The 23,377-nt window shown below is 47.4% G+C and overlaps 1 protein-coding gene and 1 non-coding gene across 2 annotated transcripts in view; both read left to right on the top strand.

Annotated features, from left to right (window-relative positions):
* Nucleotides 1–23,377, top strand: part of LOC132515211 (transmembrane protein 51) — a 202,555-nt gene that overhangs the window by 134,357 nt on the left and 44,821 nt on the right. The window contains exons 9-15 of the mRNA XM_060141381.1: nucleotides 1,949–2,038; nucleotides 3,065–3,169; nucleotides 6,701–6,808; nucleotides 9,547–9,630; nucleotides 10,669–10,821; nucleotides 11,694–11,889; nucleotides 22,882–22,952. Coding sequence (XP_059997364.1) covers nucleotides 1,949–2,038; nucleotides 3,065–3,169; nucleotides 6,701–6,808; nucleotides 9,547–9,630; nucleotides 10,669–10,821; nucleotides 11,694–11,889; nucleotides 22,882–22,952 — 807 coding nt within the window. The remainder of the gene's footprint in view (nucleotides 1–1,948; nucleotides 2,039–3,064; nucleotides 3,170–6,700; nucleotides 6,809–9,546; nucleotides 9,631–10,668; nucleotides 10,822–11,693; nucleotides 11,890–22,881; nucleotides 22,953–23,377) is intronic.
* Nucleotides 19,059–19,165, top strand: LOC132516511 (U6 spliceosomal RNA). Its single transcript, XR_009539344.1, has one exon. It is a non-coding gene; the product is annotated as a U6 spliceosomal RNA (small nuclear RNA).

Raw genomic sequence — 23,377 nt, 5'->3', positions numbered from 1 at the left:
ATACGATCTCTCTGTGAGCAAGGATGACCACACGGCTGCATCATGGTCCCAGCACCACTGGTTCTCATAATTGCCTTCAAAGCAGAATGTTTGAAGATCCAGGTGCAAACACGCAGACTCTCATTTCTTCCTTAGACTTTAGTGTGTAGAATTTCTCTATGGAAAATGAACGTGGTAGGCAAGCAAAGAGCTTTTTACATGTAACTTTGACTATTTGCAAATCTTGCCTTCAATGCTAACTTCAGAATCCTGGCTCTATAGGGTAAGATTTCTCAGTATTTGTATGATGTGTCTGTTTCTTTGAGTCAAGGTAAAACCTCAAAGCTTTCATCTCAGGTGGCAACTCAGGGATTCCCAGCGGCTACCCGATAGCTAGGTCTGCATGGGGGTGGGGTGAGAACAGATCTTGAGGTTCCAAGGAAAAGGCACAATAAGTAATACCTGGTACGTAGTACCACACCCAGTTTGGAGCTGGTGAAAGGCACTGCATGAGTTTTGGGATCAGACAGACCAAGGTCCAATCCCAGAGCTTTCTTTGGTTGTAACTCATTTGGCCTCCATTTCCCCATCTGTGAAATGGGGATGACAAAATCGTTTTCTGAGAAGTGGGAGGCTGGTTTTAGTTGTGCTCCTCTGCCTCTGCCCCGGGTCAGCTGCCTGGCCAAGCCCTCTGCATTCGTTTCTCCCAAGCAGAGTGTCTTCCCAGACATGTGCTATAGCTGTTTTATGTGGTGTGTGTGTGTGTGTGTGTGTGTGTGTGTTGGGGACGGGAAGGGGATGCAGAGCTGATGCTAAGTAGAGGGAATACGCAAAGACAGCACCTGCTTGGCTCTTCTGCCTCCAGAAGTGCATTTGGGTGATTTATGTCCCCGTTTCCCCTTCCTCGTTGACCTTGGAATGAGGTCCCTTCTCCTCTAGCCTGTGCCGGCCAATAGCACAAGGGCTCATCACCACCAAGGGTACTGCTCTCGTGAACATTTGAGATGCCTTTTTTTTTTTTAATGACATACATCATGTGTGTTAATTTTAGAAAAATAAGTAGATGACATTGAAAAGAAAAAATAAAAAGAGAGGAGAGGAAATGCTACCTTGAGAAATCAGTGTTAATATTTTCATGTATGTTCTTCCAGTCTTGTTTCTATATATTGCCTAGAAATCAATCAATCAATCATTTTATAGTGAATTTATACAATGCACATTTTTTAAATTTTTAAATACTTACTATTTTCCCGTGCTAATAAATCAACGCTCTTATCATTGGTCTTAAAAGCTACATACTTTCTCCTGGATGTACCCAGTGTTATAAAGTGGTCTGCTGTTATAAACAACACTTGGGTTGTTTCCTCTTTTTTTTTCTTCCACTGTTACTGACAATTCTGTGAAGAGCATCCTTGAAACTACAGATTTACTTCTTTCTCCAGCCATTGTCCTTAAGGTACATTCCTCAAGTGGGAATTGCTGGGTCAATAGAAGGCACACATCCATCCTTATGCCCCTAATGCCTGTTGCCGGGCCACCCTCGGGAAAGACGGCTCCGTTTACCCCTCCACACCAGTCGGGGCAGTTGTGTCTTTGAGATGCAACCTGCACAAAAGCCCTAAGATGGACCCGAGCTCACTGGTTCCGCCCCCTCCACCCTCACCGGTCACAGAGTGAAAACATCCCAATTCCTGCACCCTAAGTACCCAGACTCTACCATGCTGCATTTCCCCTGTGGTGAAGTTTGCTGGTTTTTGAAGAGGAATTTAGACGCTCTATTTCTCAGAACTCATGAGAGGGGTGAACTGGGAACGACTGCAGGATCCCGAGCTCCCATCACACAAATGGTCTCGCGTCTCAGAATTCAGAGGTGTGATGGGGTTATACAGCAGGAAACACTCCTGGGCGTGAACACAGGGACTCGGGACCCCCAGGCAAGCCCCCGTGGCCTTGTCCTTTTTCTCCACAGTGCTCAGTGCTGAAAGAAGAGTTACAGAAGGAAGATGCCCAGAATGAGCACTGGGAAGCCCAGGAGAAAGAGTTAAAACTCTGCAAAACCGTGCGTTGAACCTCCTCACCCCTAGGTGTCCACTGAAAGCCTAGATTGTGACCTTCAGGGTTTTGGAGGGGTTCCGTGGCCCATTAGCTAGCACAAGCTCTGGGGCTTTCCGGGTGTTTGTCTGTTAATGTAGTCTCATAATTCTTTGATTTGCTAGCCTCAAAGAGATGGGTGAAAAGACCATGGAAAACATACTCTCCCAGATTTTCTGGGCAGTTGGCTCAAGGCCCCTCATCAGGTTTCCCCTGGGTAAAGGGAAGGGAGGTGGCCACCGTATGCTGCTAGAAATTCACCGTGGTCCCTACCCCTGGACTTGTGATGCCTAGACTTTCATGATCCACTGTCACAAGTTTCATCACAGCCCTGAGCACTGTTGTTAACACAACTCTTCTTTAAGTATTTTTACTTAAATACATTCAATTTTACACCAATTCATAAAAACAAAATAAAAAGCAAATGTATCACTGGCCTTGTATGGAAGGTGAACATAAAAATTAATACAATGAAAAGATGACCACTAAATGTACATGTTCACCCCCTGTACCAACCGAACCCTCGTGCACATCACCAGGCATACGTTTTCCATCCGTTGGGAAGGACGGTGCCTGGGACGGGGCAGGAGACGTGTGCTCTTTTCTAAGTCAGGAGCACACTTCTCTGCCTCAAATGAGAAAAAAGAAAAAATTTCATTGTTCTTTTCTTCCAAACTGTGCCCATTGTGTCTTCCAAACAGCCCTTATTTAGATTGAAGTCAAAAATATACCCCAAGGAAAGAGATTCTAATGAGTGGATAGGTATCTTGTACTGTTTAATCCAGGATCCATGCTAATCTTCAAAAGAAACTCAAATTTTCCCTCACCCAGCACTTTCATTGCATCCATTGAAAGAAATTCTACTTTGCCTTAAAGACGTAGAATTGGCCCCCAAGGGAAGGAATTAAGCAAATTCCAGACTAGGTTTCTGCCTTAATGAACCGGATGAAATGAGTTATGAAGTTGACTTCCCTGTTGTTGGAACTCTTTTCAGCAAATCCATGACATGGAGAAAGAAATGAAGAAGCTCAGGGAGGAGCTGAAAAGGAGCTGTACCGAGCAGAGCCTGATCTCTAAGACGCTACGGGAAAAGAGTAAGGTATGGCGGGGACAGGTCGGCCTGGCAACCACTCTGGGGCAAGCACTCCACCTGCATCATCTCTGTTCATCCTCACAATGACCCCATGCGGTCTATACTGGTGTTAACCCCACTTTACAGTCGGGAAAACTGAGGCTCACAGAGGTGAAGGAAGTTAACCAAGTTCACTTGCATAAAGTAGTTGTGGCAGAACTTGAATCCAGGACTGCCTGACTCCAAAGCCCCTGTGTGTAACCACTACCCTAGACTGCCTTCAAATCTTAATTGTGAAATTATCTAAGAAAGAATTGATCCATTCAATCAAGTTTGCCAATGATGTTGTTCCAACTTTAAATTCTCATATTGATTTTTTTTGTCTTTTTGTTCCATCAGTCATTGAGAATGTTTTTAAAAATCTCAACATGTTTGTAATTTGTGTTTCTTCTTTTACTCTTAACGATTTTTGCTTTATATATTTTGAGGCTGTGTTACTAGGTGCATATAAATTTAGAATCCTAATACTTCCTGTAGAACAAAACTTTTGATCATCGTGAAATGTCCCTTTTCATCTCTAGTAGTGTTTCTCCCTTAACGTCTTCTTTGTCATTTAGCTTCATCACTGGCTTTCTGTTGGTTAGAGTTTTCATAGCATATCTTTTTCATACTTTCTCTGTCAATTTTTGTCTTAAGTTTTAGACATATGCCTTCCAAATAGTGTATCATTTTTACAAAATCCAGCTTGACAATCTTTGAATTTTAGTCCATTTATATTATGTAATTACTCATGTGCTGGGGTTTAAATCTACCTTAATGCTCAGTACAAGTTGTACCATCTGTGCTATATTCCTTTTTCTCTCCTTTCTTGCCTCCTTCTGAGTGGATGGTTTTCTCTCATTTCTCTCATTCCACTTTCCCCCTCTATTAGCTTGGAAATATTTCACTTTTTTACTATTCTTTTAGTAATAGTAAGACAATAGCATTCCTCCTTGACTCACACACTAATTAAGTTTTTCACTCTTCTACTATTCTCTTAGTAGTCATCCTAAAGACTACAATACGCATTCTTAACTTACCAAGAGGCAATAGTAGTTGATAATTACGCCCTTCTCCTCGACAGTGCAATGAGTTTCAAACACCTTAACTTCACTTACCTCCTCCAGATTTATAAGCCATTGCTGTCATTTTCTAAACTCCTCTTGATAGTTAAAACCCCAAAAGACATTACTAGTGTTTTTCTATAGTCAGTATCATATCCACACATTACCCTTACTGTTGCTTGTCTTTTTCTGCCTCTCTGATCATCCATCTGGGTTCATTTTTCTTGTGTCTGAAGAATACCCTTTAGTGTTTTCCCTCACTGTGGCTCTGCTGATGACAAATCCTCAGATGTGCCTGTGTGTCTGTCTGGAGATGTATATTTAACCTTCATTCTTAAAACACATTTGACAGCGTGTTGAATTCTACAATGGCGGTTCTTTTCTTTCAGCACATTAGAGGCAGCGTTAGATATGTCACTATTGTCTCGTGGTTCCTATTATCTCCAGTTAGAAGTCATCTGTAAGCCTAACTGTTGTACCTTTGCATAATCTGTCTTTTTCTCCGGTTGCTTTGAAGATTGTCTTTCCCCTTGATTTCCAGAAGTTTTTTTATGGTTTATCTAGGTGTGGATTCATTTTTGTTTACCTCGTCCAGAGTTCGTAGGGGCTTCTTGAAGTCCCTGGCTTGGTGTTGTGCCTTCGTTCAGGTGCTTGGGCTCTGTACCCCATAGGCAGTGGGGAGCTACTAAGGCTTCTGAACAAGGGACTGATGCAATGACATTCGTGGACAGTAATAAGGGTGAAAATGATAGTTACAATTTCTCATGTACTAGGCATTACCCCGAACATTTCATCTCTTCATCTTCACAGCAGCGCTGTGATCTAGAAATCATCCTCCCCATTTTACAGATGAGGAAGTCAAGGCTACTAGTTACTAGTACAGGAACTAACCCAACTGCACAGTCGGTTTTGTCTGACTCCGGGTTCATCTGACTTCAGTTACCCTGGCGTAGCAAACAGCCACATGCTACTGTTTACACTGAAATTAGTCAAAATTAAATAAAATTTTAAATTCAGCTCCTCCGTCACACCAGCCACATTTCGAGTGCTCGATACGCAGATGTGGCTGGTGGCTGCCGTATCAGACAGCACAGCCTCGCTCAGAGTACCTGTATCGTTGCAGAAAGTTCTGTTGGACAGAGCTGCCTTACAGCTGGGTAACTCTCACAGTACCGTTAAGATTGCACTGGAAGAAACTAAACTAGAGGCGAGGAGGCCAGTTGTCACAGGCCAGCTTGCATGTGAGAGGGATTGGAGGACAGGCGTGAGACCACCGAGTGTGAGAGAGGGAGCAGGGCGGCCGCTGAAGGTGACTCTGAGGCTTGGGGATGGGAATGGGGGCCGTTCATGGAGAACACAGATAAGGGCAGAGTCCAAGGTTGGACCTGGCTTTTGCAGCATATGAAAAAGGCTGCTGAAATAGAAGTCAGAGCGTGTTTAGACCTGGGAGAAAACTAAGGCCCAGACAGGTTAGATGACTTTTCCAAGGTAACGGAGCTGGGTAGAGGCTCTTCCACTGCACCACACTACTCAGAAGAAAGCTTTTAAGGGCTTTTCTGGGCCTTTTATTACGTCCCTGTGATCCCCCTCTTCAGATCCCTAATAAACAGCCTGTGAATTGGTTTCAGCACAAAATCTTTCCATTTATTTACGAGAGTTTGCCTCATTTCCTGTTAGTGCCAGAGCCCAGGGCTCAGCAGGTGCGTCTAAGAACTGAGCAGCTGCGAGGCCTACACTGGCCAGCAAAGGGTAGCGTGGAGCATTCCCAAGCCTACCGCGCGTTGACTGTTACCCAGGCAAGGGGGGAAACGTAGGCCAGCTTCTCCACCTTTAAACGCCTTCCTTTGCAGGCTGCGATTCTTAATAGACATTGCTTTAGCAAGCCTGCAGAGAGGTTTCCACCAGTGAGTGTGCTCAAAGAGGTAACGACAAATAGTTATGATAATAATCCCAATAATAACATTTCCAAGTACCCATCACGAGTTATTAGAACGAGGCTGTGCGGCGGACATTCCCCTCCACCTTTCATACGTTACAACAGTACTTAACACACTCACAGAGCCCTTAAGCACTATTCCAAACATTGAATCCCCACAATAACTCTGTGCAGTGGTACTGGTATCATCATCCCCATTTGACAGATGAGGCCACCGAGTCACGGAGCAGTGAAATAACTTTCCCAGGGTCATACGGCTTGTTAGGGACCGAGCTGGGATTGGAGTCTGCGGCAGAACATAGTTGAGCCCAGGGTGCAGAGCTCGGCCCCTTCCCGTAGGGGGCGACTCCCTGTGAGTTTGCCTCCACCCCGTGCGTGCCTGTGACCCCTGCCACTGGGCTGCAGCTGTCCCTACCCCTCAGGGACTCCCCCACTGCCATTAGCCCCCCCAGAAGAGTTTCCCCAGAGGGCATGATGGTCACATTAGCAGCAAAGCCCACGCTTTCATCATCCTTTCAGGTTGAAGAGAAGCTTCAGGAGGATTCCAGAAGGAAATTGCTTCAGCTGCAAGAAATGGGGAGCAGAGAAAACCTCATTAAAGCCAATTTGGAAAGGGCAGTAGGTCAGGTAGGCGCGCTGCAGAGCCCCTTCACGGGCCCGTGCCCTCCACGGAATCCCGCACCCAAGCGGCCGGCAGGGATGAGAGAGGAGGAAGACGGCCTGGTTCAGTTCACCCTCTTATCTCAGGGCAGGGCTTTGTGCGGTTTCCGCGTCCCCAGTGGACGTCACTAAAGAGGCTTTTCCTTCTGGGAAGCTGCCCACTCCAGTGTCTGCTGTTGCCTGGGACCCTGACCAAGCAGCCGGTCCCAGCTCAAGGCCCACCCCCATGAACCAGCTGTGCACTTCCCTCTTGAGAAGGGTTTGAGCTCTCGAGCCCAGTGGTGTTTCTAGCACTTTCTCCTTCACATTTTTTGTCCTGACGTTTACAGCGATCTTTCTTCCTCTGGGCCCCCAAACAGATGCTACAGTCAGTGTCCCCAGGGAAATGCCGCATTTCTTTTTGTTTGTTTGTTTGTTTTGTTTTGTTTTGTTTGGCCAAACTGCATGGCTTGCAGGATTTTAGTTCCCCGACCAGGGATGGAACCCGTGCCCCCTGCAGTGGAAGCATAGAGTCCTAACCACTGGAGCGCCAGGGAAGTCCTGCCGCTTTTCTTAATAAATTAAAACCCAGAATACCAGGGCTTATGCCAGATGGAGATGGGCAGGGTGGGAAGAGGGCCATTTCCCAGGGCTCTAACCCAAGATGGCCCAGTGGCCCTTCCTCTTACACGTGGCACAGACATGAGGGCCAGAACATGCAAACGAGCCTTCACCAGAGGCTAAGGGAGAGCAAACGAGAACCCAAGATGGGGCACTGGCCCTCCAGAACACGGCCCACCGAGGGCAGCGCATCTTGGACCCCTCCACAAGGCATCCTCTCCTGGCAGCCACGGCTCCAGGGGGACCAAGAACGTTTTGCGTGTATGTGTTTGTGCTTTTCTTTTTCTGGGAGAGTGAGTCCACCTCGTCACTCACTGGATTCTCAGAAGGATCTGTAAACCACCAGAAAAGGTTAAGAGCCACAATCCTTAAAGGAGCCCTCCATCCCACCCAGCCCAGCTCCCGAAGCCCTTCCGTTTGGTAGCATCCAAGCCTGAACCATCAGTGTGACCGGAATTTGTCCCACGCGCTGACCTTCAGAGGCACCCACAAGTTAAATGACGATGCTGACCCTCAGGCGGGTTTTAAAGCCTCTTCAACCAATTTCCACACCATCACCCCCGGTGTCCTTTCTCCTTCAGGGTGCCGACCCCTCAGCAAGGCAGAGAGCCCGCCAGCCTGGGCTTCCCTCTGTGCACCTGGGCTACCCCTCACCTTGCTGGCACTCTGCACCCACGGCGCACACCCGCTTTGAGGGCATGATCTGCGCCACTTGCCGAGGGCCTGGTCATGGCTCTGACCAGGGGTCATCCAGGAAGACCCTCAGAGACACTGAGATTCCTCCAGGTCTAGACTCGAGAGAGAGAGGGCGAACGAGGCTTCTCTGCGCTGCCTGGGCTTTCCTGCTTCACCCCCTTGTCTCCACAGCCCGCTCCCGGCCTGAGGTCCTGCCCTTCCCCAGGCCAGTGACCACAGGACTCAGCTCATCGTCCAGCAGGACCTGTCCCTCCTTCCCCCACCCCCCGCCAAGCAGTCCCGTAGGGCGCCTCTGGTGGTAATGTGGGCCATCGTCCACAGGGTCCTCTCTACATAAATAACCTCTTCCTTGGGCGAGCTAGGACCCTCCCTTGGCCATGAAACCAGCAGACAACCCAGAGTCCCTCCAATCACCCGGCTGGCTTCCGGCAGGATGACTGCAGAGGTGTCCTTAGGAGAGTCACAATTCCTCTGCTTGGCTTCCCAGAGCTCCCTGGTGTGCAGCAGACTCCTGTGTCTTGGGACCTGTGGACGTTCTCATTGATTCAGTGGCCCTTATGGTCCTTCAGGGCTCTGTTATAGAGCCTTTCATGACCACATTTGGCCAGTGAGCCAAAAACCCAGGCCAAGGGCCATCGTGTTGGTAAATTTCCAGAGAAACTCGGGCTTCTTTGCCGTTCAGGTCTCATGAGCCTGGGGCATCTTGAACTCGTCATTCTCGAAGCCCTGATTTAATTTAACTGCGTTGTTTCATCATCCGTAATATGAAGACACCAGCACCAGGGAGGCACTCAGTAAAAACTGGCTGAACTGAAGTAGAGGACTTTGAACATCTGACCTGACAGATGTTTCTGTTATAAGCATTTGATGAACATTTATTGAGTGCCTGCTGGGTGCCAAGCACTGCACCAGGCTCCGGGGACCTGGAGAGGAATACAGGAGACGTCGTCTTCAGGACACAAGGTCTAAGGCACAGAACGGCAGCAGGCAGCAACTCCTTCCCTCCCCAGGCGCCCTTGCTGATTACACGAGCTGCTCGGGCTGACAGCCTCAATATTTATCTCACAGCCTGCTGCCAACGAAGCAATCACGGAAGAGCGCTCCTGGCCCTGGACTTCCCACCGGATGATCTTCCGAGAGCCCGAGACGTGTGTGTGCTGACCATGTGCGTCGGCTAGGTTAGGCGGGCACACCTGAAAAGTCATTAGAGCCTGCGGTCCCCCTCTCTTGTGTGGGCACTGCCCCTTCCGGTGAGAGGTGAAGGTGTTAATTACCCATAATGACCGCTAAAGGCGTGCAGAGCCTTCTCACCGATTTCTCCCAGACCCAGCGACGGAGGCGCCTCCCCCAGCCTTGCAGCTGCAGCTGCACCACTCACCTCATCCCCCTTCCCTTTCTTTGTGCTGCAGCTGGAGCTTTTCAGAAGTCAGGTCATCAAGGCCACGTACGGACACGTGAAACCGTTCCAGGACAAACCCGTCTCCGATCAGCAGGTTCGTGCCTCTTCCCCGCTTTCTCCTTCAGGGACCCGGGGCTCCAGACACGGGGAGCACATGTTCCTGGCTTTTGTGGGTGGCACATATTCTTCACGCTGTTGCTACACCGTAAAGATTTGTTAGGATTTTCTGGGACTTCCTGGCTTTTAAAGTAAAAGCCAGTTGAACTCCCTTGCAGTGTTTCTGTGAAAATCCAATTAAACCACCCAGGACCGTGTCTGGTCGCCAGACCCGCACGGTTAACCTCCGTTAGTCCCGCGAGGAAAGGGGCGGCCTCAGCATGGACGGTGCGTCCTCGCTCGCTCGTTCCTTCTGAAGAGGCATATGGCAGTGAGGGTGGGCCTCTGGCTGTAACGATTGCCTTATTATTCTTCCGTTTATCCTCTCCAACCCTGGGTGTCAGCGCGCGGGTCAAAAGATCACCCCACGGGCTTCTCTTGGAGAACGTCCTTTTTAGGGGCCCACAGCATCAGGCTCAGCGTGATGAGTCACTCCCAGAATGCAGAAGAATCTAGAACACACTCGTGACCACATGACAGGCCTTTGGCTCTTAAAAACCATCTCTGATCCTGGGAAACATGCCCTGGTGACAGAGCCGACATCCACCCTCCAGAGCCATCGCCAAAACACGCCAGGACCTCCCTCCTCTGAGCTTAAGCTGAAGCCCTCCAGGTCCCCTCCCCCCAGAGCCACCCTGCATTTTAATTTATTTATTTATTTATTTATTTTTGGCCGTGTTGGGTCTTCGTTTCTGTGCGACGGCTCTCTCCAGCTGCGGCGAGCAGAGGCCACTCTTCATCGCGGTGCGCGGGCCTCTCACTATCGTGGCCTCTCCCGTTGCGGAGCACAGGCTCCGGACGCGCAGGCTCAGCGGCCACGGCTCACGGGCCCCGTTGCTCCGCGGCATGTGGGATCTTCCCGGACCGGGGCGCAAACCCGTGTCCCCTGCATTGGCAGGCGGACTACCAACCACTGCGCCACCAGGGAAGCCCCACCCTGCATTTTAAATCTTTTTTTTTTTCTTTTTCTCACCAGTTAATAGAGAAGATCACCAGGGTCACAGAGGACAATATCAACTTTCGGCAGAAAAAGTGGACCCTGCAGAAGGAGACCCAGCTCAGCAGCTGCAAACAGGAGGAAATGACAGAGAACATCGTGAAGCTGAAGACATCCTTAGACAGTTGCCAGGTGCCCCCTTCTCCATTTCTCAGATGTCCCCTGTGTCTCGTTTTTGTGCTCCTTGTTCAGGAAATTGTCCAGCTCTGCTTTTAGTCCACCTTTTCTCTTGTTGGAGAAATCTGTTTGGGATCAGAAAACAAAAGACCTCCAGAAATGCCTCCCAGGTGAACTTGGTGTGGCCAAGGAGAAGCTGCCCGACACACTCCAAGTATTGCCTTTGGGAGGCCCCAGACCCCGGGGAAAAAAACAGCCCCGTGTTATTTCCAGAGAAACCAGAGAAACATTCTGCTCTTTATTTGCATTTTTCTTTTCTGTCCCAGCAGCGGAAGGCTGCTCTTAGCCTTGTTGCCTTTGACTTTGGAGGAGATGCGACCAGAGGGTCTGGCAGAGCCCCCACTTCGTGGCCCCCACGCAGGGGTCCAGCTTATCACATCAGGCAGCTGCTTCTGCTTTCTCTGGAAACACGCAGCTACTATTTGGGGAGTCTGTGCAAGTGCTGGCTTGTCAGCACTCTTTCAAATCAGGAAACCGCACTTTAGGACCAGCTTGTGTGCTGATCTCAGCAAGAATTCTGTAGCCAGATTTGGTTCTCGTTTCAGCCAAATCGTCCTTGGCAATTTGGCTTTGGAAGTGCCTACACCTAAACAAAGGGTCTCTTTGACCATCCAGGGTCCAAATTAGAGAGCACATGAAATAAAAGCTGCCTCCTTCCTTCCGCCCCCCAAAAAACGCAAGTAGAACTGGACCGTCACAGGGCGGCCAACATACGGCGCTGCCTGCTTCACGGGCACGTCAGGAACACTGCTCTTCGCGGGTCACAACCGTCAGGTGCTATTTCTGGCGATGGTGCCCGGGCTCCTCACGACCTCATCTCTTTCCAGGCGTGCATGAAAATGTCTTGCTGTAGCAGTGACCTGAAGAAGGAGGTCGACCTCCTGCAGCACCTGCAGGTGAGCCCACCTGTCTCAGGGCTCCAGAAGGTGGCGCTGGACATCTTGCGCCTGTCACTGTCCTGGCTGGAGGAAACGGAGCATCTCCTCCACGAGGTGGGGATCCAGTTCTCCAGCTCCGACAAAGGTGATTGCAACTCTTTTCTCACATAGTTAGTTGCATGACTGAAATATTGCGCTGAATCTGATCATGATGGGACATCTGTTGAGGGAGCCTTCTTAGGTATGTGGCCAAGTGTTCCCTTCTCCAGACTTCACTTTGCTTCACCACTTGAGAAGCAGTGTTCCTGGAAAAAAGTACACAAGTGAGACGTGATTACTGGAGAAAAATGAGACGCAACAGAGGCAAAAGGAAAAATCGAAATTATGCTAAATCTTCTCTCTCCGAAGTAACCATATATATACATATATATAGTAGAGACTTCTTTAGAGCAGTTTTATGTTCATGGCAAAATTGAGAGGATGATACAGAGCTTTCCCAGGTAGCCCCTGTCCCCACTCATACACAGCCTCCCCCATTATCAACATCAGCACCAGAGAGGTGCAGTTGTTAGAACTGATGAACCTACATTGACGCGTCATAATCACCCAAAGTCCATGGTTTACATTAGGGTTCACTCTTTTTTTTTAATCTTAATTTTATTGGAGTGTAGTTGATTTACAGTGCTGTGTAGGGTTCACTCTTGGTGTTGCCCATCCTATGGGTTTGGGCTTGGACAAATGTGTGATGACACGTATCCACCATTATAATGTCATACAGAATCGTTTCACTGCCCTGGCCTTTCTCGCCTTCTGAGATGGCCCATGCTCTGTCTGTGGAGTGTGTTTCTCTCTAAATAAATCCACTTCTTACCTATCACTTTGGCTCTCACTGAATTCTTTCTGCGATGAGACATCAACAACCTGAGCTTCATTAAGTCCTGCAACCAGCAGGTCCCCCAATAATGAGGCCAACCCCAGAGAGGACCCAGAGGCCCTGTAAGTCACGATGCTCCACCGGGAAGACGGTCCAGTCCTGAAGGTGCCTTTGACCCCAAATCTACTGCCATAAGCAGAAGCCAGGGAGCACGGTGGGGGATGTGGTTCAGGTCACACCATCTCTGAGCAGATGGGTGGATTCTGTGCACAAAGCCCTGGTATTACGTCAACTCGATTTATGAGTTTCACTTCTCAGGTCACTCTATAACTACATAGTAACAGAAAGTACAGAGAATTCATTAAAAGCCACCGTGGAGTCCAGAGAGGGGAAGTGAGGTGGGTGAAGTTACAGATCAGGGACATGGGAATAAAGCAAAATGATGATAACCCGTAAACCAGAATATCTGATATTCTAGAAATTGAGGAAAGTACAGCTACAAGTTTAACAAAATAAAAAGAAGCAAAGGAGAAGCCAACTTCAAAGCCAGCCTATGCAATTCCTCCACGGCAGCGCACGTCTGTCTGACTGAAGCCTGGCCCTGCTGTTCCTCAGTGCCTTCCTGTTAGTGTCTTAAGTAATCAACATCTCCAGGAATCCCTCTGCAGTGTTCAGGAATTCACCTCGTCATGGGGAAACTTGTGGTTTGAGGACTTATGTTTTTTGGAAAACTTTTCTTTTCAAAACTGAACATTTTTATTCCAAATAAAAGAAACTTATCCAAAAAAAAAAAAGAATAGTTTCACTGCCTGAAAATCCTCTGTGCTCCCTCCCCACGCCCCCCCAGCCCCTGGCAACCACAGATCTTTTTACCGTCACCATAGTTTTTGCCTTTTCTGGGATATCATGTAGTTGGAATCATACAACTTTTCAGATTAGTTTCTTTTATTTAGTAATATGCATTTTCGTTTCCTCCAAGTCTTTTCATGGCTTGATAGCTCTTTTTTTTTTTTAAGTGCCAAATAAGAGTCCATTATCCATTCACCCACTGAAGGACATCCTGGTGGCTTCCAAGTTTTGGCAGTTATGAATAAAGCTGCTATAAACGTCCATGTGCAGGGTTTTGTGTGGACATGTTTTCAATTCCTTTGAGTAAATACCAAGGGCGCGGTTGCTGAATCGTGTGGTTAGAGTACATTTAGGTTTTTTTTTTAATTCATTAATTTTATTTTATTTATTTTTGGCTGTGTTGGGTCTTCATTGCTGCGCGCGGGCTTTCTCTAGTTGCCGTGAGCAGGCACTACTCTTCCTTGCGGTGCACAGGCTTCTCATTGCAGTGGCTTCTCTTGTTGCATTGCATGGGCTCTAGGCACACAGGCTTCAGTAGTTGTAGCACATGGGCTCAGTAGTTGTGGCTCGCGGGCTGTAGAGCACAGGCTCAGTAGTTGTGGCCCGTGGGCTTAGTTGCTTCGCGGCATGTGGGATCTTCCCAGACCAGGGCTTGAACCCGTATCCCTTGCATTGGCAGGTGGATTCTTAACCACCACGCCACCAGGGAAGTCCCTAGAGTACATTTAGTTTTTAAGAAAACCACAAAACTCTTTTCCAAAGTGGCTGTTTTGCGTTCCCACCAACAATGAATAAGAGTTCCTATTGCTTCACATCCACGTTAGCGTTTGGTATTGTCACTACTATCATATTTTGTGTGTAACTTCCAAGGCATTTTCCCATGGAAAGAGCTGTGTGATTCTAGGCAAGTTACTTCCCCTCTCTTTGCCTGTTTCTTTACCTGTAAAATGGGGATAATAGGGAATTCTCACCCCTTAGGATTGTGAGGATTAAAATGCATTGATATCTGTAAAGTACTTAGAATAGTACCTGGCATAAAATAGGCACTACCTATATACATGTATTGATTTTTTAACTTTACAAAAGAATAATGTCATATTATACCCAATTTCCTTTAGTTTCGTTCCTCACAGTACATCAGGAACACCCTTCCATGTCAATACACACAGACCTACATCATCGCTGTCACTGATGGCAAGGAATCCCATTCTGTAGGATGTACCATAATTTATTTAGCCAGTCCTCTATCATGGGCATTTAAGATGTTTCCAGTTTTTCACGCTTAATAGATGAGGCTGACATAAATATTATTCACACATACCTGTTCATCTTATCTTTATCATCCTAGATGTGGAAGGATATGAACCACTTCCATTCAACAAAGATTTATCGCAGGCCTCCTAGATACCAGGCACAGTGCAGGATGGAGATATAATGGGGTCAGAAACAGGTAGAATCCAGGTCATGGGGTATATGGATGTTGGCTGTAAAATTCCTCCCTCTTCGCTGTACATTTGAAATCTTTCATAATAAAATATTGGGGAGCTAACAGGCACTATCCCTGCGCTTGTAGATCTTACGGTCTCAGGGAGGAATAGGGTGGGGCATTAAGTGAAAAATCACTCACATGTAAAACTTTAATCGTGACAGTTGCTTTGAAGGAGAATTGCAGGGCTCTGACCTGGTCAGGGACGGCAGGGCACCTGCAGGACGCATAGGAGTTATTTGCCAAAGAGGGGAGGGGAGGGCATTCTCATGGTGGGGCCGGGGGCTTGCAGAGCCCTGGTAAGAAGCTCTGCTTTAACCTGAGAGCAGAGAGAAGCCCAAGAAAGGTTTTAAGTAAGGAACTGATGGAACAGGCTTGCATTTGGAGACAGTCATCTTGGCCACGAGTGGAAAATGTACAGGAAGGTGGCCAGCACAGAACCCCGGGAGAGCAGTTAGGAGGCTGTCACAAGACACGATGGTGGCCCTCACTGTGGCAATGGAGGGGATGGAGCAAGAGAGAAGATTCCAGGGGCATTTAAGAGATGAATCAACAGGCCTCAGTGATGGAGTTAGATGTGGCTAGAAGGGAAGTGATGGAGAGAAAGGGGGTTACAGATCTCCAGGTTTCTGGCTTGTGTTAAAAGTACAGATGTGGTTCCTTCACTAAAATCCAGAGTAAGGAATGCCGCAGGAGGACCAGGTTTGAGGGGGAAGATGAGTGTGAGGTGCCTGTAGACATCCAAAGTGAGGTGCCAAGGACGCAGCTGTCACCCTGGATGTCCAACCATATCAGTGATGTGGCCCCGGAACCCAGAAGAACATGTGCCACATAGCGGGTGCTTAGTCAGATGGGATGGATGGACGGGTGGATGGATGGAGGATGACTAAAGCCATACGTGTGAATGGTATCACTAGGAAGAAAGTGTTGAATGAGAAGGGAGAGCCCAGGGCCACACCTGGGAAACTCCAACATTTTTTGTTGATCCTTCTTGCCAAATCGCTCTCCAGAGAGGCTGCACAAATTTGACATTCTTACAATAATGAATAGAGGAGTGATTTTCAACTCAGGTGATTAAACAGCCCCAGCCAGGATATCTCTAAGGTAATCCAGAAGGTGGTGTGAATTTCTTTTAAACGTCTTTAAAAAGAAAGGCAAAAATCAAGATTAACTTTTCTGTAAGTGCCTGCCCCTCACAGATAGCATAGAGAAGAGGGGGGCTGGATTTCTCCCAGCAACCCAGCCCCTCCCCAACCCCAGTATTACTGTTGTTGTAATCACGGCAGAGTCTGAGTGTGCATGAAACCAGGAGAGACGTGGCCCACAGTTCTAACTGTTCTTCAAAATCAGAACTAAAACAAGGAAAGACCATGATCTCTATCCTAGTAATAGCGGGGCCAAGCAATGTGTGCACTGTCCCCTCCCCAGACTTCAGGAGTCACTGAAGCCTCTGTCTCTAAATCTAGTCATACGTTACCATAAAGAAACATGGGTTGCAAAATTAAGCCATCAGGGGCTTCCCTGGTGGCGCAGTGGTTGAGTCCGCCTGCCGATGCAGGGGACGCGGGTTCGTGCCCCGGTCCGGGAAGATCCCACATGCCGCGGAGCACGTGGGAAGTTAGTGAGGACGGCCCATTCTTTATTCATTCATTAGGAGAGGAAGTTGGTGGTAAAAGGCATTTTATCTTCCAGAACTAGCAATATTATGGCAAAGCCCCAAAAGCCTAAAAGAATGGGATGAACTAGAGTATCCCCTGTATTCTCTGTATTAGGTACTGCTGTACCTAGTTCCTAGAGGCATCTACACAAGGATGGTGGTGGTGAGGATGATGGTGAGGATGGTGAGGATAATTAAGGTGATGAGGGTGATGGTGATGAGGATGGCGATGGTCATGGTGGTGAGAATAATGATTAGATGGTGAGGGTGACAACAGTGGCCATCATTCATTATTGAGCACTTATATTCTAGACAATGTCCTAAGTATTTTCCATACATAACCTCGGTTCATCATCACAACAACTCTATAAGGCAGGTAACATTATCCTCATTTTAGAAATGAAGAAACTGGCTCAAAACCTTTTTATGTGTTAGTCCACCATGATAAGTGATTCAAGGTACTTCCCATTACTGAGGCCAGCAGGGCATCCCCACTCACTCATCACCATACACAAACAGTCCTAAGAGCCTTCCGTGTTCACAGTTCCTAAGAGGAGGGTAGGAACCATGGTTTGTTTAACTCCTCCTGGGCACTTGTCACCGTGCTAGTTGTTTTACATGTACTGTGTACTTTCATCTTCCAGCAACTCAATGAGCCAGGTACTATTGTTGTCTTTATTTTGCAAGTCAGGAAACTGAGTATCCATAACATTAAGAAACGTGCTCAAAGTTGCACAGCTGGTACATGGTAGGGTCAGGACTCAAACTGAGGTCGTTGTGATCCTAGCACTTGTGTTTTTTCTGTGACCCCACATGCCTTCCGAAGATCCAGAGGGGTACCAGGTACACGCCCAATTCCTAGAGGACAGGTTCTGTCATTAACTTGAACAGAGACAAACCTGAGAGTTTCACTCCCTGGAGTGAAGGGCGTCTGATGCACACCGCGGGCCTTGCCCCAGCAAAGCCCCATTTGCATTATAGCGAATAATTCTGAGTTCAGGCTTTGGAGACCGGCTGCTAAGGTTTGACTCTCAAGTGTGCGCTTACTCATTGTGTGAGCAAGTGTCGACTTCTGTGTGCCTCTGCCTACTTGGTTATAAAATGGGGTTAAGATCTCACCAGGTAGTTGTGAGGATTAAACGATGTGGTACCCAAATCAGGGGGTCACACGTAAGCCTTAGTAAACGGTAGCTGCCGTGAGCATCAGCCTTGAATACTTGTTGATTTAATGTGAACTGAATGTGGACGGCAGACAGATGGATATGCACACAGGCAGAGCAGCTTGATTTGCTCACGCCGAGGTGCCTTTACCTGTGACCCCTGCCGTATCTCTATTTGACAGTAAGTCAGATTTTCTTAGCCGTGAGCACTCAGTTCTCTTTCCAGGCCTTCTTCCTCGGCTCTTGACAACGGGCTGCATTTCCTAGCTGCCGAGTGGTAAAGCTGGGACTCCGTCCAGGTCCCTCTGACCACAAAGCCCCTTCTCTGAACCACCATACTACCTGCCTTTTAAAATACTGTCCTAAGGGATAAAACGCATGTAACGAGCTGGGTCTGTAAAATCCTGGAATAAATCCCCCAGGGAAATCCAGGTTGAGTAAGTATTGTTGGGTCATGTCATGAGCAGCCCAGGAGATTGGGGTCACTACTAAAGATCTGATTGATTAAGATATCACCTAACACCTGTCAGAATGGCCGTCACCGAAAAGAACACAAACAACAAGTGTTGGAGAGGATATGGAGAAAAGGGAACCCTTGTGCACTGTTGGTGGGAATGTAAATTGGTGTGGCCACTATGGAAAACAGTTTGAAGGTTTCTCAAAACACTAAAAATTGAACTACCATATGATCCAGCAATTCCACTCCTGGGTATTTATTCCCCCAAAATGAAAAACACTAATTCAAAAAGATACATGCACCCCAATGTTCATAGCAGCATTATTTATGATAGCCAAGATATGAAAGCAACCTAAGTGCCCATCAACAGATGAGTGGATAAAGAAGATGCAGTAGGGAATTCCCTGGCGGTCCAGTGGATAGGAGTCGACGCTTTCACTGCTATGGCCCAGGTTCAGTCCCTGGTTGGGGAACTAAGATCCCACAAGCTGCATGGCATGCCCCCCCCAAAAAAATAGATGTGATATAGATATATCTATGTATATCTCTATGCAGTGGAATACTACTCAGCCATAAAAAAGAATGAAATGTTGCCATTTGCAGCAACATGGATGGACTTGGAGGGTACTATGCTTAGTGAAATAAGTCAGACAGAGAAAGACAAATACTGTATGATATCACTTTTATGTGGAATCTAAAAAATACAACTAGTGAATATAACAAAAACGAAATAGACTCACAGATATAGAGAACTAACTAGTGGTTACCAGTGGGGAGCGGGAAAGGGGGAGGGGCAAGTTAGAGGTAGGGAAATAAGAGGAGCAAACTACTGTGCTCACTTCAGCAGCACACACACTAAAATTGGAACCATACAGAGAAGATTAGCATGGCCCCTGTGCAACGACAACACGGAAATTCATGAAGCATTCCATATTTTTGTGACCTGAATGGGAAGGAAATTCAAAAAAGAGGGGATATATGAATACATACAGCTGATTCACTTTGCTGTACAGTAGAAACTAACACAACATCGTAAAGCAACTATACTCCAATTTTAAAAAAGAGGTACAAACTACTATGTATAAAATAAGTAAGCTACAACGATATATTTTATAGCACAGGGACTATAGCCAATATTTTATAATAACTATAAATGGAATATAACCTTTAAAAATTGTGAATCACTATGTTGTACACCTGAAACATACAATATTGTACATCGACTATATCTCAATTAAAAAATTAAAAAGCTGTGACCTAAAAAAAAAAAAAAATCTGATTGCTGAAGGATTACTGTGTGGTCCCACTGGAAGATAGGAAACATCTAAGGAGGACCTTAAAAGTTAGCTCCCCTCTCCTCCTGCCTGGTTTCTCAGCTTCTTTTGATAAGGGAAAGAAAGGACTTCTTACATTTTTCTTTGCAAGCTCGGTTGACTGTGTCTATTTCTGCAAGATTTTGTTGCAAATAAAAGGCTTCCCTGCATACATAGAAAATCGCTCTTTCTCAGATAGCCACGATATGCAGTATTTTTATGTGAAAAAAAAAGAAAAGCAAGTTGTAATACAATATGAACAGTGTTCTCCCCTTTTTTTGTTTTCAAATGCCAATATCTGACCACAGGAGAAATCTGGTGGAAAAGACATATAAGTGTTGAGAGTATTATCCCAGCATGATGAGACTGCGTGAGCCTTGACTTTCACTCAGTCATTCAACAACTATTTATTGCAGGCCTACTGTGTGCCAGCACTGAGGATACAGCGGGGGGACACTCTCCACTTTATGGGTTTCTGCCCTGTTTGGATTTGTGTAACAGGCATGTGTAACTTTTGTAACCAGAACTATAATCAAGAATTGCTTCTTCTCCCACAGAAGAAAATCCCTCTTTCCAACAGCCCAAGTCAGCATCACCCATCTCTGCCATCTCGGGGTCCTCCGAGTGCCCCTCTCCTCACGCACCCTTCACGTGAGCCAGCCCAGCCCTTCACTCTCCAGCCTCTAGTCTCTCTGAAAAGAGAATGACAGACCTAGGTCTGAATTCTGATCCTACTGCTTACCAGCTCCATAGCTTAACCTTGCTGAGAGTCTGTGTCTCACCTATAAATGCAAACACATTGCCTTGCTGGGCTGTTTGTAATGATCAGAAAATGTCACGTGTTAAACTCCTGGCATGGTGCCTGGCACACAGCAAGTGGTTAATACTGAATCGCTATTATTATAATATTCTTCTTCTCACTCTTCCAAGCTGGAAATTCTCAGCAAGTGGCATTGTCAGAGGTCAAGGGCCCAGGCACGAGCCTGTTCAGCTCCCCTCCTGTCTCCCTCCGCACCCATCTTTTCTCCTTTCCCTCTATCTTCCCTCACTACGTTCTCTTTCCAAATGCAGCTCTTCCCTCCCTGAGTCTCCCCTTCTCTCTCCCTCCCAGACCACCTTGTGCACTAGCTCCTGAATCATGACCTCCTTCTTCAGCGTACACAGCCTCTCACTCCATCTTTCTCCTTTGTCATCAAACATGCGCTTCAAGCTGGTGCATCTTCACTGGGACCACTGCTTCTTCAGCTCCTTTTCTACCGCTCGTACTCCTGTCCCATTAAGACCTTGAAGTGCGTTACACCCTGTGTGCTCACCACCAACTTCCTACTTTGCCTCTTTGAAAACTGACGTGGCCCCCCTGCACTGAAGCCCCACCTTCCTCCGCCCGCCATGTTCTCTCTGGCCTACCCAACCCTCTCGGTTTGCTTTCTTGAAACCCTCTCATCTTTGATAATTACAGCTTGGGTGGGTGATGCTCCTGGCAGCCAGTAGGCAGAGGCCAGGGATGCTGCTAAACGTCCTACAGCGCCCAGGACGGCTCCCACAACGAGGACTGTCCAGCCCAACACGTCGAGAATGCTGCAGTTAAGAAATGCTGCTGGCTCCTTCGTCTCTAATACATCCCGGTTATTTTTCTGAAAAAAAAAAAAAAAACACCCTTCATTAAGCCAACTCACTGCTCCATCAGAAGCTGAAATAGCAGTGACTCAGACCCTGGAGTCACACCACTGTGAGCCCAAGCCCTGGCTCAGCCATTTGCCAGCTGTGTGGCGTCCAGTAGCCACATGTCTCAGAGCCCGACTGCCTCATGTGTAAAAGGAGGCGATGGCGGGACAATATAGTGGGGTGATGCGCTGATGGCTTGGCAGAGGGCCGGGCACACAGGTCACACTCATGACATTTCAGTGATGTTTAACTCAAGTTTATACTCTTTAGGCTACTGTTCTAGGCTGGCCACAAATTGAACTCAGCTTTCCATCCCAGCTCTTCCCTCTACTCCTCCCCTCCCCCATCATCTGCTCTACCCCAGTTAAGCTCCACCCTCTTCCAGAACATGCACTGCATTTCCCCACCTCTCATCCTGCCTCCTGCCTTCACCTCCCGTATTAGTTTCCTATGGCTGTTCTAACAAATTACCACAAACTTAGGGGCTTAACACAACTCATATTTATTCTTTTACAGTTCTGGAGGCCAAAGGTCCAAAATCAGTTTTGCTAAGGTAAAGGCAAGGGGCTGGTTCCTTCTGGACGCTCTAGGAAAGAATCCGTTTCCTCACCTTTTCCAGTCTCTAGACTGGAAAAGGCGAGGAAATAAAAATTCCCCGCTTTCCTTGGCTCATGGCAGAGGAGCATCTTCAACTCTCTGCTTCTGTCACATCACCGGCTCTGTCTGTCTGTAGTCAGACTCCCTGTGTCTGCTTCTTGTAAGAACCCATGCGACTATATCGGGTCCACCCAGCTGATCCAGGATGAGCGCCCCCATCTCAAGATCCTTAACTTCACCACATCTGCAAAGGTCCTTCTGCCCTGTTATGTAATGCTCACAGGCTCTAAGGATTAGGACCCAGACATCATTGGGGGGAAGGCATCATTCACCCAACCACATCTTCCATTCTGAAACGCCATCCCCTCCAACTCTGCACACCCACCAATGCCCACGCCCAGTGGGTCCTCAGCCACGCAATGATCACTCCAGGCGAATGATGGCCCCTCCTCTGGGACCCTCACACTTCCCCACTCCTTCAGCCATCACTTCCACGCCACCTGGAGTCCCTGCCTGTTTCCTCCCAGGCACGTAGACCTTGTCTCTCACACTGAATGGCTTCATATCATCCTCTGCTCAGCGCACAGTGCTGCACACGGTAGACACTTAGTCGGTAGGAGCTCTGCAGGTGGTTTTATTGTCCTCCCACAAAAAGAAACTTGGACTTGAGCCCAACCGAAGCTGATCAACAATTTAAAAAACACAAGGTGGGGCTTCCCTGGTGGCGCAGTGGTTGAGAGTCCGCCTGCCGATGCAGGGGACACGGGTTCGTGCCCCGGTCCGGGAAGATTCCACAAGCCGCGGGGCAGCTGGGCCCGTGAGACATGGCCACTGAGCCTGCGCGTCCGGAGCCTGTGCTTTGCAATGGGACAGGCCACAACAGTGAGAGGCCCGCGTACCACAAAAAAAAAAAAAAAGAAAAAGAAAAAAACACAAGGTGGATGGCAATTCACGTTTCCTTGATGGGAGGGCAGCGTTGCCCTCACCCACCTGTCGGCAAGCTCTGTGAAGACATTATTCAGAAAGCAAAGGAAGTGAATTGAATGGATACTTACCTTCTTCTTCCTTCTCTCTTTAAGGATTGTCTTTGTATCTGAAATACCTTCTGGAACATTATAAAAAAATTACAAGCTGGACCCAGGAACTTCAGGTAATCTTTGAACTTCAAAAGTTCATTTCAGCTCCTCCTTAGAATTTACCTAGCCCGGAGCATTTTAACTCTGTTTCTCCTCTGTTAGGTAGTCAGCACACATCCTCCAAAAGGTGAAATGATACCTCCATTTGCACACGAAATGCTTCAGACAGGGTGGCTGAGATCTCCCAGGAGGGCAAGGAGGCTTGTTTTCCTCTGTCAAAAACCAGAAAAATTTAAATGCCATCAGATCTTTACAATTGTTTATTAAATGCAGTGGAAGAATTACAGCTAGCCACAGTATAGGCAGCAGAATTATGAAAAGTTACATAATGTCGACATTTTAGAGGCAAAATTATCCTTAGGGATTGTATCTCTCTGGTAGCTATTGCCGTATTAATACTGTATAATAAACAACCATAACACTTTTAGCAGTGTTCCAC

The sequence above is a fragment of the Lagenorhynchus albirostris genome, chromosome 2 (genome assembly GCF_949774975.1).
Source record: "Lagenorhynchus albirostris chromosome 2, mLagAlb1.1, whole genome shotgun sequence".
Taxonomy (NCBI): Eukaryota; Metazoa; Chordata; class Mammalia; order Artiodactyla; family Delphinidae; genus Lagenorhynchus; species Lagenorhynchus albirostris.
The sequence above is the reverse complement of the archived record's forward strand: the minus strand, read 5'-3'. Positions and strand labels throughout refer to the sequence as shown.